The following is a 20,851-nucleotide window of genomic DNA, read 5'->3' on the forward strand; positions in this document are numbered from 1 at the left end:
CTTGACACCGACGGTGGTCAATGAATGTTTGTTGAAATTATATCTTAAAGACCATTTCCATTTATATTAAGTAGAAGAAAGAAGAATAAAACATACTATAGTAGAATTCCAAATGGAAGTTGTATTAGCTTACTAGGGCTTACAAAGGGCAACAAGACTGGGTAGCTTAAGCATCAGAAGTTTATTTTCTCATAGTTCTGGAGACTGGAAATAAGTTACTGGTGTCAGCAGAGTTGATCTCTTCTGAGGCCTCTATCCTTGGTTCATAGAAGAGCATCTTCTCCCTGTGTCTACACATGGTCTTTCCTCTTTCTTTGCTGATGCCAGTCATCTTGGATTAGGCCCAACTCTAGTCAATTCATTTTAACTTAATTACCTCTTCAAGGATCCTCTCTCCAAATGGAGACATATTCTGAGGTAGTGGGGATTAGGGCTTCAACATTTGAATTTTGGGGACCCAATTCAGCCCACTGTGGAGGTCCATAAAACTGCTGATAAGCAACTCTTTAGTATAAAGTACTTTAGCTTGTGTTGGATGCTAATGAAACTGGAAATAAAATATAGTAAAATACAATTTAAAATAAAAATTCTATGAAATAAGAATGAATATTCTTCCTCAAATGCTCAATATTTAGCCAATGAGTCATACACATGTATCTGAAAAACAGATGATATAGTATAAAACCAAAATTCCACAGTAATTCTTGGGTGAACTTGGAATACTTCACCAAGTCAATCATATGTCACAATAAAGAAACGAGATCCTAGTCATAAATGACTGTATACCTGGTGCTAAGAATGGGGATTTCTTTACCCCAATGCATTTAAAATATACATCAAATCAGATAATATCTTTACTATTTATTCCAACATATACTCTTTTGAGGAAAATTTATAATAGTCAGACAATGTTTTCCAGAATAATAATTAAAATTGCAACATTATTACTTATTAGGTAAATTTCATTTTAACCATAGGAAAAAAAAATGCTAATTTTTCTTTTCTCAGCCTTGTTTTCTATCTGATTCCTGAGGCTATCCTAAGGAATAAAAATAATGAACTTGTAGTGTTCTCTGAACAAAAGTGAACCCTCATCTCTTTCAGCCGGCATTTCCCACCTCAGAGCCTCGTGTTGTGTGGCAAGCTGTAAACTACCATTGTGTGTGTGGCTGTATTTTGGGGACTTACTAGAATGAAGGAAGTTCTTCCCCAACATGACATTTCCTTTCTAATACAATACAAAAATGGAGTATTTAGGGTTGACCACTTACACATTGTTCCCATTTCAGGTCCCACACTATTGCCATCATGTATGAATGCCTAACCCTTTCAGAGATTTCCTTTAGGGTTTTCTAGTATGTTTACTTTCCTGTGGATTTTGAAAGACTTGACCTTTCTGGGAGTAATCCTCTGAGATCTCAGATCACTACTAACTCTACTATAGCCTTAATGGGTCAGTCTTGTAATGATAGTGCTGTGACTATGTATTGGACGGATCAGGTAAACTCTCCAGAAGTTTTGTGTAGTCTGTGGCCACTGCCACAAAGCACTGAATATCATTCTCCTGTACCTTTGGAATTCTTTAGAATGCTTCCCTGAAATCCTAAACTTCAGTTCAGAAACACTGGGGATGTAATGTTAAGATTTCTGCTACTGGCAAACTCTACTTCTAGAGTCTAAATCCTTGAGGATAATATATCTGTCTGATTCTTTTTCCTTAAAAATCTGATAAATGCCTACTTCAGTTTAGCTCAACAATCATTTATCTTGAAACTTCTTGGGCCCTGAACTGATTTAAAAAAAAAGTAAAAGTAAAAGACCAGGCTTTCATCTCAGAGTACAAAGGCTTGTATGATTCTTTTCTCCCTACTCTACCTACACCTGTTGAAATAAGCTAATTATTTTTTCATTATTTATTCTAGTAAGTTTGGAAAACACAGAGAAATTGAAAATAATTTTTTTAAATCTCCCAAAAACCTATGACTCAAACAACTATTACTAATGACATTTTATCTTCTTTCTAAAACTATGTACAGACTGCATCACTGTAGTATGATGGTTTTAAGTCCTTTGTGTATAAACCTAGGAGTGGGATGACTGGGTCAAATGGTGGTTCCATTCCAAGTTTTCTTAGGAATCTCCATACCACTTTCCATAATGGTTGCACCAATTTGCAGTCCCACCAGCCACCTTTCCCCCTACATCCTCACCAACATTTATTGTTGTTTGTACTCTTGATGATTGCCATTCTGACTGGAGTGAGATGAAATCTCAGTGTAGTTTTTATTTATTTATTTTTTATTTTTTTAGTTGTCAATGGACTTTATTTTATTTTATTTATATGTGGCGCTGAGAATCGAACCCAGTGCTTTACATATGCCAGGCAAGTGTTCTACCACTGAGCCATGACTCCAGCCCTGTCAATGAAGTTTTGATTTGCATTTCTCTAATTGTTAGAGATGTTGAACATTTTTCATATATTTGTTGATTGATTGTATTTCTTCATCTGTGAAGTATCTGTTCAGTGCCTTTGTCCATTTATTGATTGGGTTATGTTTATAGCAGCCCAATTTGCAATGGCTAAACTATGGAACCAACCTAGGTACCATTCAACAGATGAATGGATAAAGAAATTGTGGTATATATGCACAATGGAATATTACTCAGCCTTAAATAAGAATGAAATTATGGCATTTTCTGGTAAATGGGTGGAACTGAAGAATATTATGCTAAGTGAAATAGGCCAAACTCAAAGAACCAAATATATGGTTCTCTGATCTGTGGATGCTAATTCACAATAAGTGTGTGTTGGGGGGAGAATAGTGGTATTTTGGATTAAACAGAGGGGAGTGAAGGGAGAGGAGGGGGCACAGAAAGGATGATAGTAGAATGAATTGGACATTATTACCCTATGTGCATATATGATTACATGACCTGTGTAACTCTACATCATGCACAACCAGACAAATGGGAAGTTGTACTCCATGTATGTATGATGTGTCAAAATGCATTCTACTGTCATGTATAACTAATTAGAACAATTAAAAAATGCATTGACTTTGTTTTTAATTTTTTTATTTGTTCTTTTACATGACAGTAAACGTATTCTGACACATCATATATACATGTAGTATAACTTCCCATTTTTGTGGTTGTACATGATGTGGAGTTACACTGTTTGTGTATTCATATGGGAACATAGGAAAGTTATGTCCGATTTGTATTGACTTTAAAAAATATAATCACGGCTGGGTTGTGGCTCAGTGGTAAAGCACTTGCCTAGCAAGTATGAGGCACTGGGTTCGATTCTCAGCACCATATAAAAAAATAAATAAAATAAAGATAGTGTGTCCATCTACAGCTAAAAATATCTTTAAAAAATATAATCAGAGAGTATTCACTATTTTGTAATCTGCTACTTTGATTTCACACAGCACGTTTTCTAGTAGTCTTTATAAACACCATTACAGAAGCTGGGAAATAATCCATGGTGTAGATTCACCATAGTTTCCTTAATTTTCATTTTGCTGTCAGATATTTAGACAAAAGCCAGTTTTTGATTATATATAAATGCAAAACTCAATTTTTTACCCCAAAAATTTTAAGATTTATTTCTTGACATTAGATGTCCAGAAATGGTCTCTGTGTCAGAAGGGATGAGTGCCAAGGCTCATTTGCTGTTGACCTTGGAAGGGTTTGGTCAACTTCTGTCTGAGTGGCAGTGCTCAGTGGTGTGTGGCTCATTGAACCCTGGCACATGGGACACAATAAGTTTGAAAATGTTTGCTAGTCTGATACATGACAAGCAGCATGTTCTGGTTTTGATTTTTATTTATTTGGTTGCCAGTGAGGTTGAACATTTCCTCATATTTTTATCAGTTTTATTTCCTCTTTTGTTTCAAAGAAGCACTTTGTGTCCCTTCCCATTTTATTTATTGGATCCACACCTCTCTTTTCTTTTCCACTCTACTGAGGATAAATCGACCCTCAGGATGTCAGCCCCAGGGGCTTGTCATTCTGTACTTGGTGACATGTGACATGGTGACAAGCAGGCATTTTTGTTTTGTCATACGGACATAACAGAAGACCCACTTTAAAGTAGAAAACGCTTTGTTTCTTTAGCTTCTTCTCATGTCTTCTCACCTGAGACAGAAGTGGGGCCTTTTACATTGGGAAGAATATTCTATAAAGTAATGAAGTTTACTTGCAGACATTTTTAGTAAGAGACATAATAATGGCAGCTCCTTGGAGGTTAGTTTTGACATCCCATGGGCACCTGAAGGCTGAAAGGAAACAGCAGAATTATCCTCCTTCCACCAGAAGCTGGGGTCAGGTCCAAAAGCTCTTTCTGCACCATTGATTTTTCTTGGGCTTTTATGGCTCAGCTTGCGGCTGGGAAACACTATTCACTGCCATGGATTATGGCTTTTCCTTTTGTCCTATTTACTGACTGTCTGGGGAGTCGCTGCCAAAAGTTGTGAGTGGTGATTATCACTTTGGAGGAGCAAAGCTGGTGTTGCTCACGATGAGGTAGGTTAGTCAGTGCTCCAACAACTTTTATTAGTGAGCTGTCACTGTCCTAGTTACAGGGGGGTTCTCAGAGAGGGACATGCCACCTTCATGCACACTCTGGGAGAGAGATGGAGCTGCACAAATACGGATTTAAAAAAGGCAACTCTCTTATCCCAGACCTTTTTTTCTGAAATAATGGCCCCAGTGGTGCAGGAGAATCTTGCCAACCAAGAGGGCAAACTAGTTCAGACTCACACTGAGGCCCTCCCTGTTGAAAGCATTTTGTGAATGGTCAAGTGCTTTATAAATGATGGGTGTCATATGAATGGAGAGAAATCACTGGTTCTCTGGGGTTCTTAGTGCCTTTGGCTTAAAGAGTAAACTTTTCTAGAGTTATACTTATTCATTTATGTTTATTGAATTTCTACCATATTCTAAGTATTGTCTATATCAGGAGTCAGCAAACTATAGCCTGTGGGTCAGATCTGGCCTACCACATGTTTTCTACAACCTGGGAGAAAAAAAAAATTGCTTTTATATTTTTAACTAGTTAAAAAAATCAAAAGAACAATATTTTGTGGCACCTGAAAATTCTCTGGAATTCAAATTTCAGTTTCCAGAAATTAAGTTTTATTGGAACAGGGCCATACTCATTCATTTATTATATTATCTATAGATGCTTTCTTGTTGCAACAAGAGTTGAGTAGTTATGACAAAAACTGCGAAGCACACAGGTCCTAAAATATCTGCTATCTGGCCCTTTACAGAAAAACTTGGGACTTCTTTCTAGACTCTAGAAATATAGCTGTGAACAAGAGAGACATAATTTTTGCATTCATAGAACTTATATTCACGTATAACATTCCTTTAAATATGTCCCAGGTAGACTCAACCTTGATTCTGGCTTTAGAAACATCAAGATAACCTTATATAATTGTAGTTGACATTGGCACACTCTTATTAAATCTGTTTTTTTTTTTTTCATCAAATCAAATCAAATCTATTCATTAGCTATGTTAAGCTCTAAAGTTCTCGGAACTTAAGATGTTAAACTAGTTGAGAAGCAAAATTTATTTAAAACTTTAAAAAGAGCAATGGTGGTATATACAATAGCTGTTTTTAACTTTTCCAAAGCCTTTTATTTGTGTGAGTTTAACATGCCACAGATTTCATGTGTTAAGAATTTAAGATGGAAAAGCTCACTTGGACAGATAGACTAAGTAGAGTTGCCAAAAGGAAGTGGGATATGGCCCAAAATGATGGTTTTGATTTCTTCTTAATTCCCTGGGGCCCAACAAATTGTCTTCTGTGGACAGAAGTCGAAAAAGCTGCCTTCAGGGTCCTTTCCCATATCCTATGGTTTGGCAAAATTCCTGCTCTTATCTTCTTGGCATAAATAGCTTCCCTTGGGCTGGTGAAGCAGGAAACTAGGATTGGTGGCCTATCACCTATCTTGTGAGATGCACTGGAACCTACTCTTCTCTAACTGGGAAATAAGTGGAAGCAAGATAGAAAGGGTGTTAAGTATAAGTCCTCCTTGGTATGCATAGGAGATTGGTTTCTAGAACTCCCTATGGATGCCAAAATCCCATAGTTACCCGAGTTTCTTATGTGAAATAATGAAACATTTACATATAACCTGTGCATAGCCTCCCTTATATTTTTTAGTGATTTTTAAAAATTAGAGCTTCATAGTTATACATAGTAGTTGGATTCATACTGACAAACTCATACATGCATGTCATTTGATTTTGGTTCATGATTCCACCTTTTTTCCCTCACCCTTTTCCTTCCCATACTCACTCCTCTCTCCCATTCTTATTCTTCTACTCTACTAGACTTTTGTTCATCTATTAATTTGTATTTGATTGTTTTTTTCTACCTATGCATAAAGGTGAAGTTCCCTGTCATCTATTTATCTATGCACATAACATGATTTTTAAGAAATTTGTTCTGCATTCCCTTGCCTTACCCATCTCTCCACTCTGGCTCTGGCTCTTCTTCTAAATTACTGATCTTCTCTTTATCTTTATGTTACCCTATCCTTCCCTCCCCCTTTTCTTTATTTTACTCTAGCTTCTGCATACGAGAGAAAACATTCAACCTTTAAGTTTCTGAGTCTGACTTATTTCACTTAGCATGATATTCTCCATTTCCATTCATTTACCAACAAATTCCATAATTTCATTTTTTATACCAGTTTCCTAATCCATTCATGGGCACCTAATCTATTGATGGGAACCTGAATTGATTCCATAATTTAGGTCTTGCAAATTGTGCTGCTATAAACATTGAAGTAGTTGTATTGCTATAGTATGCCAATTTTAGATCTTTTAGGAAAACACCAAGGAGTGAGATATTTGGGTCATATGGTGTTTCCATTCCTACTTTTTTGAAGAATATCCATGGTGCTTTCTAGAGTGGTTGTACTAGTCTACAGTCCTACCAACAATGTACAAGTGTACCTTTTTTCCCCCAAACCTCTCTCGCATTTATTATTGTATTTGTGACCATTGCCATTCTGACTGGAGTGAGATGAAATCTTTGTGTAGTTTAGATTTGCATTTCCCAGATTGCTAAAGATGTTGAACATTTTTTTCATGTATATCTGTTGGCAATTTGTTTCTTCTTTTGAGAAGTTTTTGTTTAGTTCTTTTGCCTGTTTGTTTTTTGAGTTCTTTGTATATTTTGGATATTAATTCCCTATCGGAGGAGTAGCTGGCTAAGATTTTCTCCCATTTCATAGGCTGTCTCTTCTTGTTCTTAATCGTTTCCTTTGCTGTGCAGAAGCTTTTCAGTTTGATAGCATTCCATTTATTGATTCTTGGTTTTATTTCTTATGCTTTCCTCCCTTATACTTTATTTTACTTCTATTTTTATTACTGTACTGGGTATTGAACCCAGGGTCTTCCACATGCTGGGAAACTGCTCAGTCACTGAGCTACATTGCCCACCTTTTAGATTTCATTTTGAGACAGGCTCTTGCTAAGTTTCCCTGGCTGTCCTCAAACTTATTATCCTCCTGCCTAGCCTCCTGAGCAGCTATGATTACAAGCACACACCACTATACCTGGCCTCCCTTATACTTTAAATCATCTCTAGATTACTTTTATTACCAAATACAATATGAATGCTATGTAAATAGTTGTTATGCTGTATTGTTTAGGGAATCAACAAGAAAAAGTGTAGTTGTTCAGTACAGATGCAATTGTTTTTCTGAATGTCTATTTATTTTTAGAAACTGGAGTTTATTTTCTGTAACTTTGTTTCCATTTTGCTTAAGTGTCTGCAGAAGAACAGCTCAAGACCACTTACTTGGTGGCTGTTCCTGCCCACTCAGTGACCTGAGGTAGGCCCTGCAGCTCTGTCTTTGGTGACTGGCTGGGAACTGCTGGATAGGCACAGTGGGCATCTTGCATGCCTTTGGATTAGTATACAACAGCAGCAGGGTGAGTAGCATGAACTCAGGAGCTGGAGCAGTCCATTCTGCCTTGGTCAGCAGCTGCCTGCTCTTCCTTTTCAATCTCTTCAGTATTTCTGTTGAAGTAGAGATCAGGCTTGACCTCCCAAGTGTGTTCACAAATGCACAGAACTTCTCCAGCCAACATCCACCACATCAGACCCACAGAGCGAGCTCCCTGTTGCATAGAATGACAATGTCCATGTAGTATAGAGGAGAATCTGTGTTACACAGAGCAATGGCAGACAGATTGACATAAGATGATTCTGTGAAAGGCTAGTGGTCAGCCTGGAAGTCTCCCTGGATCTGGTTAGTGAAGGTTTTACGAGTGAAGCAGCAAGCAATAGAAGTGGCTCCCATGGCAGCTGCAAAGACCTTTGGCAGTATTCCTGAAGGATATAACACTGATATCAGCAGCATCCTTTTTCTTTCTTTTAATTAGATCATTATAATTATACATAGTGAAAAAATGTTCAACATCTCTAGTAATAAAAGAAATGCAAATCAAAACTACTCTAAGATTCCATCTCACCCCAATTAGAATGGCGATTATCAAGAACACAAGCAACAATAGGTGTTGGTGAGGATGTGGAGAAAAAGGTACACTCATACATTGCTGGTGGGGTTGCAAATTAGTGCAGCCACTCTGGAAAGCAGTTTGGAGATTCCTCAGAAAGCTTGGAATGGAACCACCATTTGACCCAGCTATCCCACTCCTTGGCCTATACCCAAAGGACTTAAAATCAGCATACTACAGAGATACAGCCACATCAATGTTCATAGCTGCTCAGTTCACAATAGCCAGATTGTGGAACCAACCTAGATGTCCTTCAATTGATGAATGGATAAAGAAAATGTGGTATATATATACAATGGAATATTACTCAGCCATAAAGAATGATAAAATTATGGCATTTGCAGGCAAATGGATGAAATTGGAGAATATCATGCTAAGTGAGATAAGCCAATCCCAAAAAACCAAAGGAAGAATGATCTCGCTGATAAGCGAATGATGACACATAAAGGGGTGTGGGAGGGGTTAGTGTTAGGGTTAGGGTTAGGTTTAGGGTTAGGGTTAGGGAGGGTAGCAAGAATGGAAGAAGGAAGGACTGTATAGAGGGAAAAGAGGGGTGGGAGGGGGGGGAGGGAAAAAATAACAGAATGAATCAAACAACATTACCCTATGTAAATTTATGATTACACAAATGGTATGCCTTTACGCCATGTACAAGCAGAGAAACAACATTTATCCCATTTGTTTACAATAAAAAAAGTATATGAAAATTATACATAGTATTGGGGTTCATTTTGACAAGAATCATACATGCAAGGAATTTGATTTCAAACCCCATTCCTCCCATCCCCGGCTTTCCCTCTCTTCTCTCCCATATTCTTCTTCCTCTACTCTACTGAACTTTCTTTCATATGTGTTTGTGTGAAATTCCCCTTGGTAGCTTTATATGTGAATATCACAGGATTCTGTTAATTTCATTTATCTTCTCCTTCCCCTTCCTTCCCCCTTTACTCTCATTCTCCCTCTATTCCACTGATCTTCCCTGTATCTTTATGATATCTAATCCCCTCCCCAACTGTCTTCTTTCCTTTGTATTGCTCTAGCTTCAACATACAATCCACCCTTGATTTTCCGAGTCCAGCTTATTTCAGTTAGCATGATTTTCTCCATTTCCATCCATTTACCAGAAAATGCCATTGTTTAATTCTTCTTTATGACTGAGCAAAACTCCATTGTGTATATATATATATTTTTTCCTTAATCTATTCATTTCTTGCTGGGCATCTGGTTGATTCCATAATTTGGTTATTGTGAATTGTGAAGCTATAAACATTGAGGTGGCTGTATTGCTATAATATGCTGATTTTAGTTCTTTTAGGAAAATACTGAAGCCTGGGACACCTGGGTCATATAGTGTTTCCATTCCTAGTTTTTGAGGCATCTCCACAGTGCTTTCCAGAGTGATTGCACTTATTTGCAGTCCCAACAACAATATTTGAGTGTACTTTTTTCCCTACAATGTAAGAGTGCCTTTTTCACCAGCGTTTATTATTAATCATGTTCTTGATTATTGCCATTCTGACTGGAGTAACATGAAATCTTAGTGTAGTTTTGATTTGCATTTCTCTAATTGCTGAAGATGATCAGCAGGATTTTCAATGACAACAATGGCAAGAGCTGCCAGCAGAGGCTTTTCCCAGATCCTCTTCAGATTTATGACATAGATATCATTGCTTTTCCTTTTGTAGATATATGATTCCATTAGGAAATCAAGGTTGTTGCCACCTAATTGGGTTCCTGCTGCAAGGAATTTGAGAACATACTCCTCCTTTATTTGCAGGACATCAAGGACTCTGGACATTGTGACTGTTTCCCTTTAAGTTACAATGGGAATCAAGAACACTGCCATATGGACCCCTCTCTGGGCGGCGTGGAGAGCCTGAATGTCTTTAATCTGCACTTGGTCAAATCTGTGGATGTGGAATCTAGGGGTATGGAGGGTCAACAGGTAATAGGAAGATTTGAAGTGGAAATTGGAAACTGGGTGGAAACTTGGATTTCTTAAAATGTTGAAAGTTGGAAAGTCTGAGAGTCCTTTAGCTAATTTTCAGGCACATCTAGAATATTAAAGGACTACATCTTCCACTTACTGTGAACAGCTTTCATACCTGCCTGGTTCAGAGTGTTGTTCAATAAATGATTATGAAAGAATGAAGGAAGGAAAGAAGGAAGCCAAATCATATGTGCAGACATGAATCATAATGCTCAGAGAATGGTGTGAGCTCAGGAATAGAAATTTATGGAAGTTCAGTCATTTGCTCATTCAACAAAACATTTTGAGCTCTTAACTGTTCAAGGCAGTGTATCAGGTTCACCGGAAGCCCATTTTATTACAACCGCTAATAGAATTTTTCTAAAATGTTAGTGTCTGCTTTGTACATCAGGTGAGTGTCCAGTATTCAACACTGAAGAGTATTGAAGAACATAAAGGATCCTTCTGACATTGTGGTTATTATGCTGAATATTAGCTAACATCACAGAAAATAATAAAGTCCCTTATAGTGCTTAAGAGGGCTCACTCTGGTGTCAGACTGCCTGTGTTCAAATCCAGGCTTTATCATTCATTAAATATGTGATAATGGGCCAACTTTAAACAACTTCTATGAGTCAGTTTCCCCATCTGTAATAGGCAAACAATAATAGCAACCATGTAATAGTTATTATGAAGATTGAATACTCAAAATACTTGGTGTACAGAAATTTCTCAAGGTCCATGGTAACTGTTAATGTCATCACATAGGACTTGACCTGAAAGTAGAAAAGCTAGAGAAGTTTGGACTAAATATTTTGAGCATTTCAAGGCATGCCCTAGAATTTAGAGGTTCCGTTTTAATGTCATTTGTAATGTGCACAGAGGAAAAAGCATAACCCTTTTATTTGTAGTTTAACTTTTTTGATAGTGTCCTTGCTTGAAAGTGGAGAGAGCAATATATAACTGGTGGGACTCTTGTATCCTGAGTATGAGAGCACCTGGAATATAGTAAGTAGATCTTAGCATGTATTACTTTCTTTCCGACAGAGTCAAATATGAGGAAGTAATTCCTTTTAATTTACAATGTTGATGAGTTGGGTTCTGGTTAGTTGAACTGTAATATGTAAATCAACTTAATCGTGGACTACCTCTGCCAGATAAACACTTTGCACCTGGTACAAACACTTTTGTTTGTCTGATTTTGAAAAATGCTTTCCTCTTCTGAGCCCTCTTAACGTTATGGATCCCTCAACTTGGCCTGCAACAATGTGCATTTTCACTTGAAAGGATTTTTCAGAAGGTTTAGAAGATTTTAATTGTTGGAATTAATAGGATTGATTTAAATTAATCCGAGTCAGTTGCAGACAATGGAGCAATGGGCTGGTACCTCATCATTCCTTGTTTATTTTTTAAATAAAAGAAGAAAAACGGGAAGTGTTCCAAATTGAGTCACAGGCAGTGATGAGGATTAAATGAGTAAACATTGAGGGCTTTAGAGAGACAGAAACTTGAAGGGAATTAGAAAATCCTTAGCAGTCACCCTTTACCATTTATTATCCTTTGTGGGGTGGTTTCCCAGCATGGGATGCAGCAACCTGTCAAGAAATAGAGGAGATCTAGTGAGGGCCTCCTTTCAGGTTCATAGATGGTGGCTTCAAATCATGTTTTCATATGGTGGAAGGGGCTAACTAGATTTCTGGAATATCTTTTCTAAGGGCACTAATCCCAATCATGAGTGTTATACCCTTATGACTTAATCACATCCCAAAGGCCCCACCTCTTAATACCTTCATCTTGGAGGTTAAGATTTCAACAGAGGAATTTTGGTGGGACATAAACATTCAGACCATGGCAGATTCCAAGCTCTTTGTGGATTCGTGTTATTTCCTAGAATTATACCAATTTGTGTGTGCGGGGGCATGGGGTGTACTGGGGATTGAACCCAGAGGCGCTCTACCACTGACCTACAGCCCAAGCTCCTTTTTTATTTTATTTGGAGACAGGTTCTCATTGAGTTACTAAGCCTACATTCACACTTGTAATCCTCCTGTCTCAGCTTCCCAAGTGACTGGAATTACAGGCACATAATACCACAACTGGCCTAGAGGTATCCCTATTTTGATAATTACTATAACCTAAAAAAGTGTTCTCAACTTTGAGCACTACTACAGATGATTCTTTATTGTGGATGCTGTCCTGAGGATTGTAGAATATTTAGCAGCATCTCTGGCCCCTATACACAGGATGCTAAGCAGCACCTCATCTATAGTGCCCATGTTTCCAGACCTTAACAAATGTTCCCTAGGGGGATAATTGCCCCCAGTTGAGGATCATTGCTTTTAAATAATTCATTTCAATGACTTTATTGGCCCATGAGGTACTAACATCTCTCTTAGGCTGTGCTCTTGGGATGGTCATTCATCTGGCTACTTGTAGATCTCTCTGGCACTAACTGGATAAGCCACATTGGCAGCCAGGTAGAAGAGAGCCTCAAAGTGGGCTGGGTAAATCCTTATGTTGCCAGGCTGAAATGCTGCATTTTGGATACTGGATTATGTTTCAAGGTAATTTGAATTTTGTTTTGAGGGGTCTTTGCCCTTCCTTAATAAGTATTATCTGTGAACAATGAAATTCAATTGTTTTTGGAGTCTTTATTTAATGTCTGATGATAAGCCAGAAGAAAGTCACAATTAGTTTGGTTATTAAAATAAAGCCTGTATTTTCCTAAAAGAGCACACTGGAATCATTATTTTAACATAGCTACAAAAAGGGACTGGGAAGCCCACAGTAAGGGAGATAAATAGCTAAGTAGCAGTTTAAGAAAACAAAAGTTTTGCAAGATAAGATCATCCACATTCCACCCCAGTTACTGACTTAATGTAATTAATAAATCAGATGTCATATTTATGCCATTATTGGCATGCATACAATTTAAATATTTTAGTTTTCATTATACAACTTGGATCTACATAACTGACCTTCAAGGGCCCTATTCATAGGGGCAGAGAAGAGGGAACAATCACCTACTTCATGCGAGGGTGGCCAGCCAACTGGCTTTCCCTGCATTGTCAGACAAACCACCACACAGGAAAGGCTTTGGAACTGCTCTGATCGTGGCAGGGTTGGGACAGAATGATGGTGGTGGGGCAGGGGGGTGTGGGGAGGGGGGCAGTCTTTTGGTGCAGGGAAAGAGCCAAAGCTTTTTTTTTTTCCTTTTGAAAAAGAGCTGCCCCACCTTTGTTCCAAGGGAAAATGAAATATCCATTAAGACTGGTGACACTGGGAATTTTGTTTCGGCTCAGTTCCTTTTGTTGTGACTCCACGGCAAAGGAGAGGAATCTGGGGTAAGAAGGTTTCAAGCCAAGATGAGAAAGAAAAAGAATTCCTTCCAAGGATTTCTTCTATTGTCTCTCCGAGAATAAATATTTATAGAGAAGGTTCAAGTGAAGTCTGTCACAGTGGTCATGGCTTTAAGACTAAGCCTTTGAAAGAGTACATCTAAAACTATGCTTAAATGAAGGGTGATCCAATTAGGCTTCCTAGGGAAAACCAAGAAACCTCAAGATAATTTCCTATCTCAAATCTAATTGTGTTCTCAAGTGGAATAGGAATACCATTCTGAATTATCCCAGTTCCATAGACTGCAGCAAAAATGTACAGCCAAATTAGATTCTATTTTAAGTAATTAAGTTATTTCCCTTCACAGGATCTATAATTTGTCTTAAACAAATGCGATTTGCTTTAGAAAGATAAGGCATTGCAATTTTTCCTCCAAAATGGATTTTCTGTGCCAGAAACAATTACTACAAGTAGACCAAATATTGCCTTAATTATATCCCACTCATTGTGTGAGTGCATGCCTGGAGCACTCTGTTCCAAAGTGAGGTAGGTATGGCCACTATAGTTTGGAAATTATCTTAAACTGGAGACCGGAGGTGAAATTTACTCAAGAGCCTGTGGCTTGCACAATGGTAGTGTAAATAGCTACGGTGATATTACATAAGACTCCAAAATCTTGTGCAAAATATGGGCAATGAGGAGCTTGCTTCAGTAGACCTTTCTTTTGAGCTTTAAAAAGCACCAATATTAACTTTTAGTTGCTTGGCTGAGACTTTGAAGAGGTGCAAGATGTTGCAATAGATGAAAAATAAAAGTGTCAGAATTTGCATAGGAGATATTGCAAGAAGGGTATTTTGGGCATGGTTAATTTTATGAAGAAAACATTCACTTTTGGCTTATTTTTCAATAACAATTCAGTTGACACATGACCAGGTGTTCTGGAGGACAAGAGGGCAACAGTTAAGAGCAAAAGCTGGAACGGTTAGGTAGGATCAGCTCTTGGCTCTGCCTGTTAAAAATGTGAGTTATGGAAAGTCTCTGAACCTCAGTTCCCTCCTCTGCAAAAAGGGAGTGATGGCATCTATACAGAGAGGATTAGATGAGAAAAGCACGGCACTGACCTGGATTGCACAAGGGGAGAGCAGCAGGAAAATCTCAACACTATTGCATGCTGTTCCTTCTTCACATGCACATATCCTTCTGAAAGATGATTTTTAATAGGTACGGGCCCTGAATAAACATTTCAAGACTTCAGAGTTGAAAGTGGTTAGAGCTTTGGATTCTTAAGTCACGTTACCTCGTTTGAAATATTGGCTGTGCTATTGATCATATGCCTTTGACCAAGTTACTTAGGCTTTCTGTGCCTCAGTTTCCTCCTCTATAAAATGTTAAGTAATAACAGAAGTAGAACCTAATATAGTGTTGTGATAAGTGTAAGTAAATATGACAAGAAAAATACCTAGGATTATACCTGGTATGCCATAAACGTGTCTATTATTTTCGTCTTCTGCCAACCAAAGGGATGTTAAAAGAAACCAGAACAAAACACCAAGGAAGCTTATCATGTACTTTTATTAACAACTTAATACAAGACTGTACATTGTAGGTGCGGAAATCAACCCATTCCTGAAAACTGAAAAAACCAGCATTTCTATACCACTTTAGGCTTTGGTTATAAGTGCCATCTTCTATAGCAAAATTATACAGTGTAATCAAACAACTTAAGAACAGGGGGGAAAAAAGATGTTCACTGAAATGGAGAGATTATTTATGCACAAATAGCTGAGGATCATTTCTAGCTTTACGTGATTCACTACATACTCTGGAATGTTCAGTTCCCTTTTCTACAGTCCTACAACTAGACATACAGCAACTAAGAACTTGGCCACAGGTCCTGCCTAGACACTCATTAACATGAAACAAAAAAATATTTATATAAATAAGTCAATTAAACCTCACAAAAACTAAAGAAACACAAGACAAAAAATCCAACAGTCAATAAAAACTGTACAGTATTGGTCAGTCTTTTATATCTGAAAAATGTGTAACTTAAAAAAAAGTTCTTTATCATATAAAAAAAAGTCTTTTACATCAACGTTAGCTGGAGTGAAAACTTGAAGACTCAGACTCGGTTGAAACAGAAGAATGTCCACCTCGCTTTCCTTTGGAGAGGATTTTGAGGCTGGACCCTCTGCTCACAGAGGTGAGTGCATGCTGGGCTGAGGTTTTAAATTTGGCTCCAAGGAAGGCATAGAGGATGGGATTCAGGCAACAGTGGAAAAATGCAAGGGCCTCAGTGATAGAAATCCACTTGTGCACAGTGTTCTCAAATTCACATCCTTGTTTGATGATTTCTAGGAGGATGAAGGAGTCGATACTGATCCCAATGTAGTAGGGCAGCCAGCAGGCAAAGAAAGCCAGGATGAGGATGACTGTGGTCTTGAGTGCCTTGCGCTTTTGGTGACCCTTGGAGTGTGACAGCTTGGAGATGATAATGCAATAGCAGGACAGGATGACGATACCAGGCAGGATAAGGCCAACCATGATGTGCTGAAACTGGAATACAACTACCCACAAGTCATTGGGGTAAAAGCGGTCACAGATATACTTCCCCTCTGCTTCACTGACACTGGCAAAGATGAAATCGGGAATAGTTAGCAGGAGAGCAGGGATCCAGACGCCAACATACACTGCCTTTTCGGCCAACAACTTCCTTGGCCTCTGACTGTTGGTGGCATGAACGATGGCCAGGTATCGGTCCAGACTGATAAAGGCCAGGATGAGGACACTACTATAGAGGTTGACAGTATAGATGACATGGACTGCTTTGCATAGAAAGTTCCCAAAGTACCAATTTGCCACAGCATCAACAGCCCAGAATGGAAGTGTGATGACAAAAAGGAGATCAGCTACTGACAGGTGCAGCCTGTACTTGTCCGTCATGCTTCTCAATTTCTTCTGGTAACCCATGACCAGGATCACCAATCCATTGCCCACTATGCCAGTCAAGAAGATAATGGAGTAGATGGTGGGTAGGAAAATACGGTTGAAATGAGCACTTTCTTCCCGGAAGCAGGGTTCCTTTATAGAATCATAGTCCCCTGAGCCCAATTCCTCCGTGTAGTTATCTGAAGTGTATATCTGCAAAAGAAGCAAGAGAACACGTTCACTTCCAAGGTCAGCAGCCACTATCCAAGTTTTAAAAAATGTTTATGGGTCTTAAAAACAAACAATTTAGTGTGTGTGTGTGTGTGTGTGTGTGTGTGTTTTTAAAACCAACTCAGGTCAGACTTCTTCAGGAAATTCTAAAGTACTGGAGAAGGGCCCAAGAGAATTACCATAGAATCCTACAGTCATTCTCCCCATCTTCCCCCATAGTCACTTCATTATATCCCTCTTTAGTGGAACCAATTACAAGATTCTTTGTTTAGAACAAAAAGGGCGCTGAGACTCTGAGGGTTTCAAAGTCACATCTTGGCTAACTCTTCTGCCCCGCCCACTAGAGGAAAGGAGAAAAAAAAAAAAGTACGAGGGAGGGGGAAAAAAAAAAAAAAACACCAACCATACACACAAAGAGGCCACTCCCAGGCGGCATGCGTATAGAATCTTAGTGTTGCAGGAGGAGCTGGGATTAACTTTTTGTATGAAGATTAGCCAAAAGAGGCCAGCGGGAGGGAGGAAGGAGCACGCGGGAGGTGGGGGCGGGGGCGGCCGGAGGGCGCGTCCCAATCCCAAAGTCTCCATTTTCTTAAGACGCAAAACATTGTTTTCCCACGCCTGTCTAAACACAAACCATTCTGAGCTTCAAGCAACACGTAGTGGGGTAAGGAGACCGCGGTCTTAAAGCGAAGGACTTTTAGTGCTTGGAGTATTGAGAGAAATTGTCAGAAATGAGCAAACGGCACCCCCCTAGTCCAAACGGGCGCTCCTCGGGGGCGTGGGCTTCTTTTGCCATCCTCGTGTTTATTACTTGGGCGAGTTTGAGACGTTAGGGAGCGCGGCATTTTCCTGGGTGGGGAAAGTCACGGGGTCCGCACTCGTGGTCCTCGCCCCAAGTTTCATTTCCTCACTCTCCCGAGTCGCTTTCCATCCTGCCACAGATCCAGTTAAAGGGGTCGAAGGTGGGCAGCTAGAAGCCTCCAGGGGTTGGGCATACAGGGTCGGGTCGGATCGCCCCACTCCACTCCGGCCCCGCGGCTGCTGCTGCTCACCACACCCACATCTACATCTGGCTGGCAGCGGCTCCAGGGGTTCCGCCCGGTTGCCCGCCAGGCTTGTCCCACAGGGTGTTAAAGAGAGATTGGGCGGCTCCGCGGTGAGCGCCTTTGAATTGCGCGCCGCGGGAGGAAACGAAAAGCCTCCCAGGCAAGGGGGTTTCAAAAGGCGTCAGGAAACCACCGACGGTTAAGCGCCGCAATAGGTTCGAAGAGAGCCAAACGGTCTCTCCGCTTGCACCTGCTCTTCTTCGCCGCGGCGACCGGGCGGCCCAGGTGCGGTCCCAACACCCCCGCTACTTCAGTGCCTGCTCACACACCTCGGGCCAGAAGTTGTATGTGCCTACCTCCTTAGCCCTCTGCACAATCCCAAACGCCCAAATTCAAGGCCCGCTCGGGGCACCGGGCAAGCGGCGCACTACGGACACCGCAACATTTTTCTCAATTCCATGGGATGCGGATAGCTCCCAGTTATCTCCCGGCTGCTGCCATAGCTTTGACTCCCTCAAGCAAGCGGCGCGAAGGGCATGCCCGACTTTCCCGCCCTCTGCCCACTGTGCCCGGGTCTGCACACCTCTGCTGGCCAGAGTTCAGCTAACGTGCGCCCAAAGGCAAGAAACAGTCCGCAAGAGCCTTTGCTCGAAGTTAACCCGGGATGCAGTGTACTTCTGGAAACAGCCCAGGAGCGCTGACCCCCGCCTCTAGATTCAGATAATATAACTCGCTCCAAGGCACCCTCTTTTCTGGGAGGAAGAGACCGACCGTCCGAATCCTGGGGCAGAGCGCGCGCCTTCTCTACACTTGTGCAGAATGTTATGTTTGCAAACAGCGTGCAAACCCGCGCGCGCCGCAGGACTCAAGGGGGAGACACATGCAGCCACCGGAACCCTCTTCATTTTTTCCCCCTCTACTTTCAGGGGGGATTCCAATTTTAACCCTCCATATAGCCATGGTCCCGAAAATTTCTTTTCATGCCCCTTCTTTGGGGCATGGACATCTCCAATGTTCTGGTCCCTTTTGCCCGCTCCGAGAGCGGCGGAGCTCTAAGTTCAAGCTTCTGTACGTTTAGCACAAGGCTTGGAACTGGACTTACACTGATCCCTTCCATGGTAACCGCTCCCTCTCCAGTCGCGGAGGCCACCGGAGAGCCCAAGTCCACAGGGTCACGTTGCTACCTGCTGCAACAGCCAACAGATTGAAGTTTCTGGCCGAAGCCGGACTTTTATAAAAACACGCTCGCAAAGCGGCGCATGCGCAGTTAGGAGGGGCGGGGATGGGGGCGAAGGCGTGTTGGGGAAGACGGACTGGCAACCAGGAGGAGGGCTCAGGGGCGGGGCCTAGGGGTGCGCAGCCTGGGAAGCCGCAGAGCCGTAACTGGTCACTGATGGTCACTTCGTCTGTCCAGAGTAGGGTAGAGCGTCCCCGAACCTGGGGGAAGCGTAATGTGCCTGGAGGGATACGTGAAGCGCGACCGAGAGACGTGTCTTTGCATGATGAGTACGACAGTTCTCACTCACGTGGATGAAATTCCAGACCTGGAAATGCTACAAATGGAGACACTGAGGCCCAGAGAGGGGAAGTGACTTACTTATCTTAGTAACCCAACCAGTAGGCGGCAATATTGGAAATGGGGCTGAGCCTCTGAGTCCATTCTCTGCTCTTTCAGCCGATGATGCCCATTCAGAAGATTTTTGTAAAGATGCTTCGGAGCACAACTGTGTGTAACTTTACGTGAATATTCGTAGTAATAACGTCAGGGTCAGGTGTAGATAATCAGGAAACACCTTTAAGAAGAAGATAGAATTTGACACAGTTCTTGAGACCAATGGAGAAGTAGAAGTGCGTTCCTGGGAAATGGACAACAATGGCAGCCAATTAGTGAATAATATTTTTGTGTCTGCAATTATTAAAGTGTTCTTTATTATATTCACAACAGTGGCAACCATTTAGTGAAAAATATTTTTGCGTCTGCAATTATTAAGGTATTCTTTACTATAAGAGGACTTTTTGTAACATCACAAGGAATTTAGGATCACTTGTTCATTCTCATAAAACCTGTGGAAGGTAACACCACAGAGATGCATTTAGTCATCAGATTACGCACAAAGGGCTGACTGTGTGCCACGGGTTGGGGGTCCACGGAGGAAACGAGATAAAGTGCCAGGGATGATCGAGGATTCCGAACCTGAACTGAACCAGGTTTCCGCCCCGCATCCGTTGTCTTCCACGGTTTTGTGCGGAGAACAGCATTAGCACGAATGAGAAATTAGGTTGAGGGGCGGGGTGGGAATTGGACGGTTAAAGCAGCCCCAGACGGACTGGGGTTTGCAGTAGGCGTCCAGACTGAGCTTTCCAGCCCCGCGCCACTTCCTGCCGGCGTCTCGCCTGGGTGGGGCGGGGAGGGAGGGTGGGGCGGGGAGGGAGGGAGGGGCGGGGCGGAGAACCTGTGAGACAGCACGCGGAGTGACCGCAGGAGTCCTAGCTGGGCGGGTAGGAGTATCAGCCCCGAGAGCTGTGGTTGTGTGACAACGCGGACCCCAGACTGCACCCTCCTATCTTGGGATAGTCCCAAGGAGAGGATTTGTCCAGAGTGGACCTTGAGCACTACCCCACCTTTATTTTATCAAAGGATAAAACCTTTCGGCTTGGAGGTGTTTCGGGGGTACCCCGGAGACTGAGACACTTTTCTCCACTGAGCACGATTTTCCTCTTGTCAGGGCCGGCTCCCTAACGTTTGCTGTTACTTTACTCTGCACTTTACTCTGCACTTTAGCAGATAC

The 20,851-nt window shown here is 41.0% G+C and overlaps 1 protein-coding gene across 1 annotated transcript; it reads right to left on the reverse strand.

The window, feature by feature from the left end:
* Positions 1–15,410: 15,410 nt before the first annotated feature.
* Positions 15,411–19,296, reverse strand: Cxcr4 (C-X-C motif chemokine receptor 4). Its single transcript, XM_047545156.1, has 2 exons — positions 19,165–19,296; positions 15,411–16,998 (listed from the first exon to the last, which is right to left on the reverse strand). The coding sequence occupies exons 1-2, from the start codon at positions 19,177–19,179 to the stop codon at positions 15,955–15,957; spliced, it is 1,059 nt and encodes a 352-aa protein (XP_047401112.1). The 5' UTR covers positions 19,180–19,296; the 3' UTR covers positions 15,411–15,954.
* Positions 19,297–20,851: the final 1,555 nt, after the last annotated feature.

The sequence above is a fragment of the Sciurus carolinensis genome, chromosome 3 (genome assembly GCF_902686445.1).
Source record: "Sciurus carolinensis chromosome 3, mSciCar1.2, whole genome shotgun sequence".
NCBI lineage: Eukaryota > Metazoa > Chordata > Mammalia > Rodentia > Sciuridae > Sciurus > Sciurus carolinensis.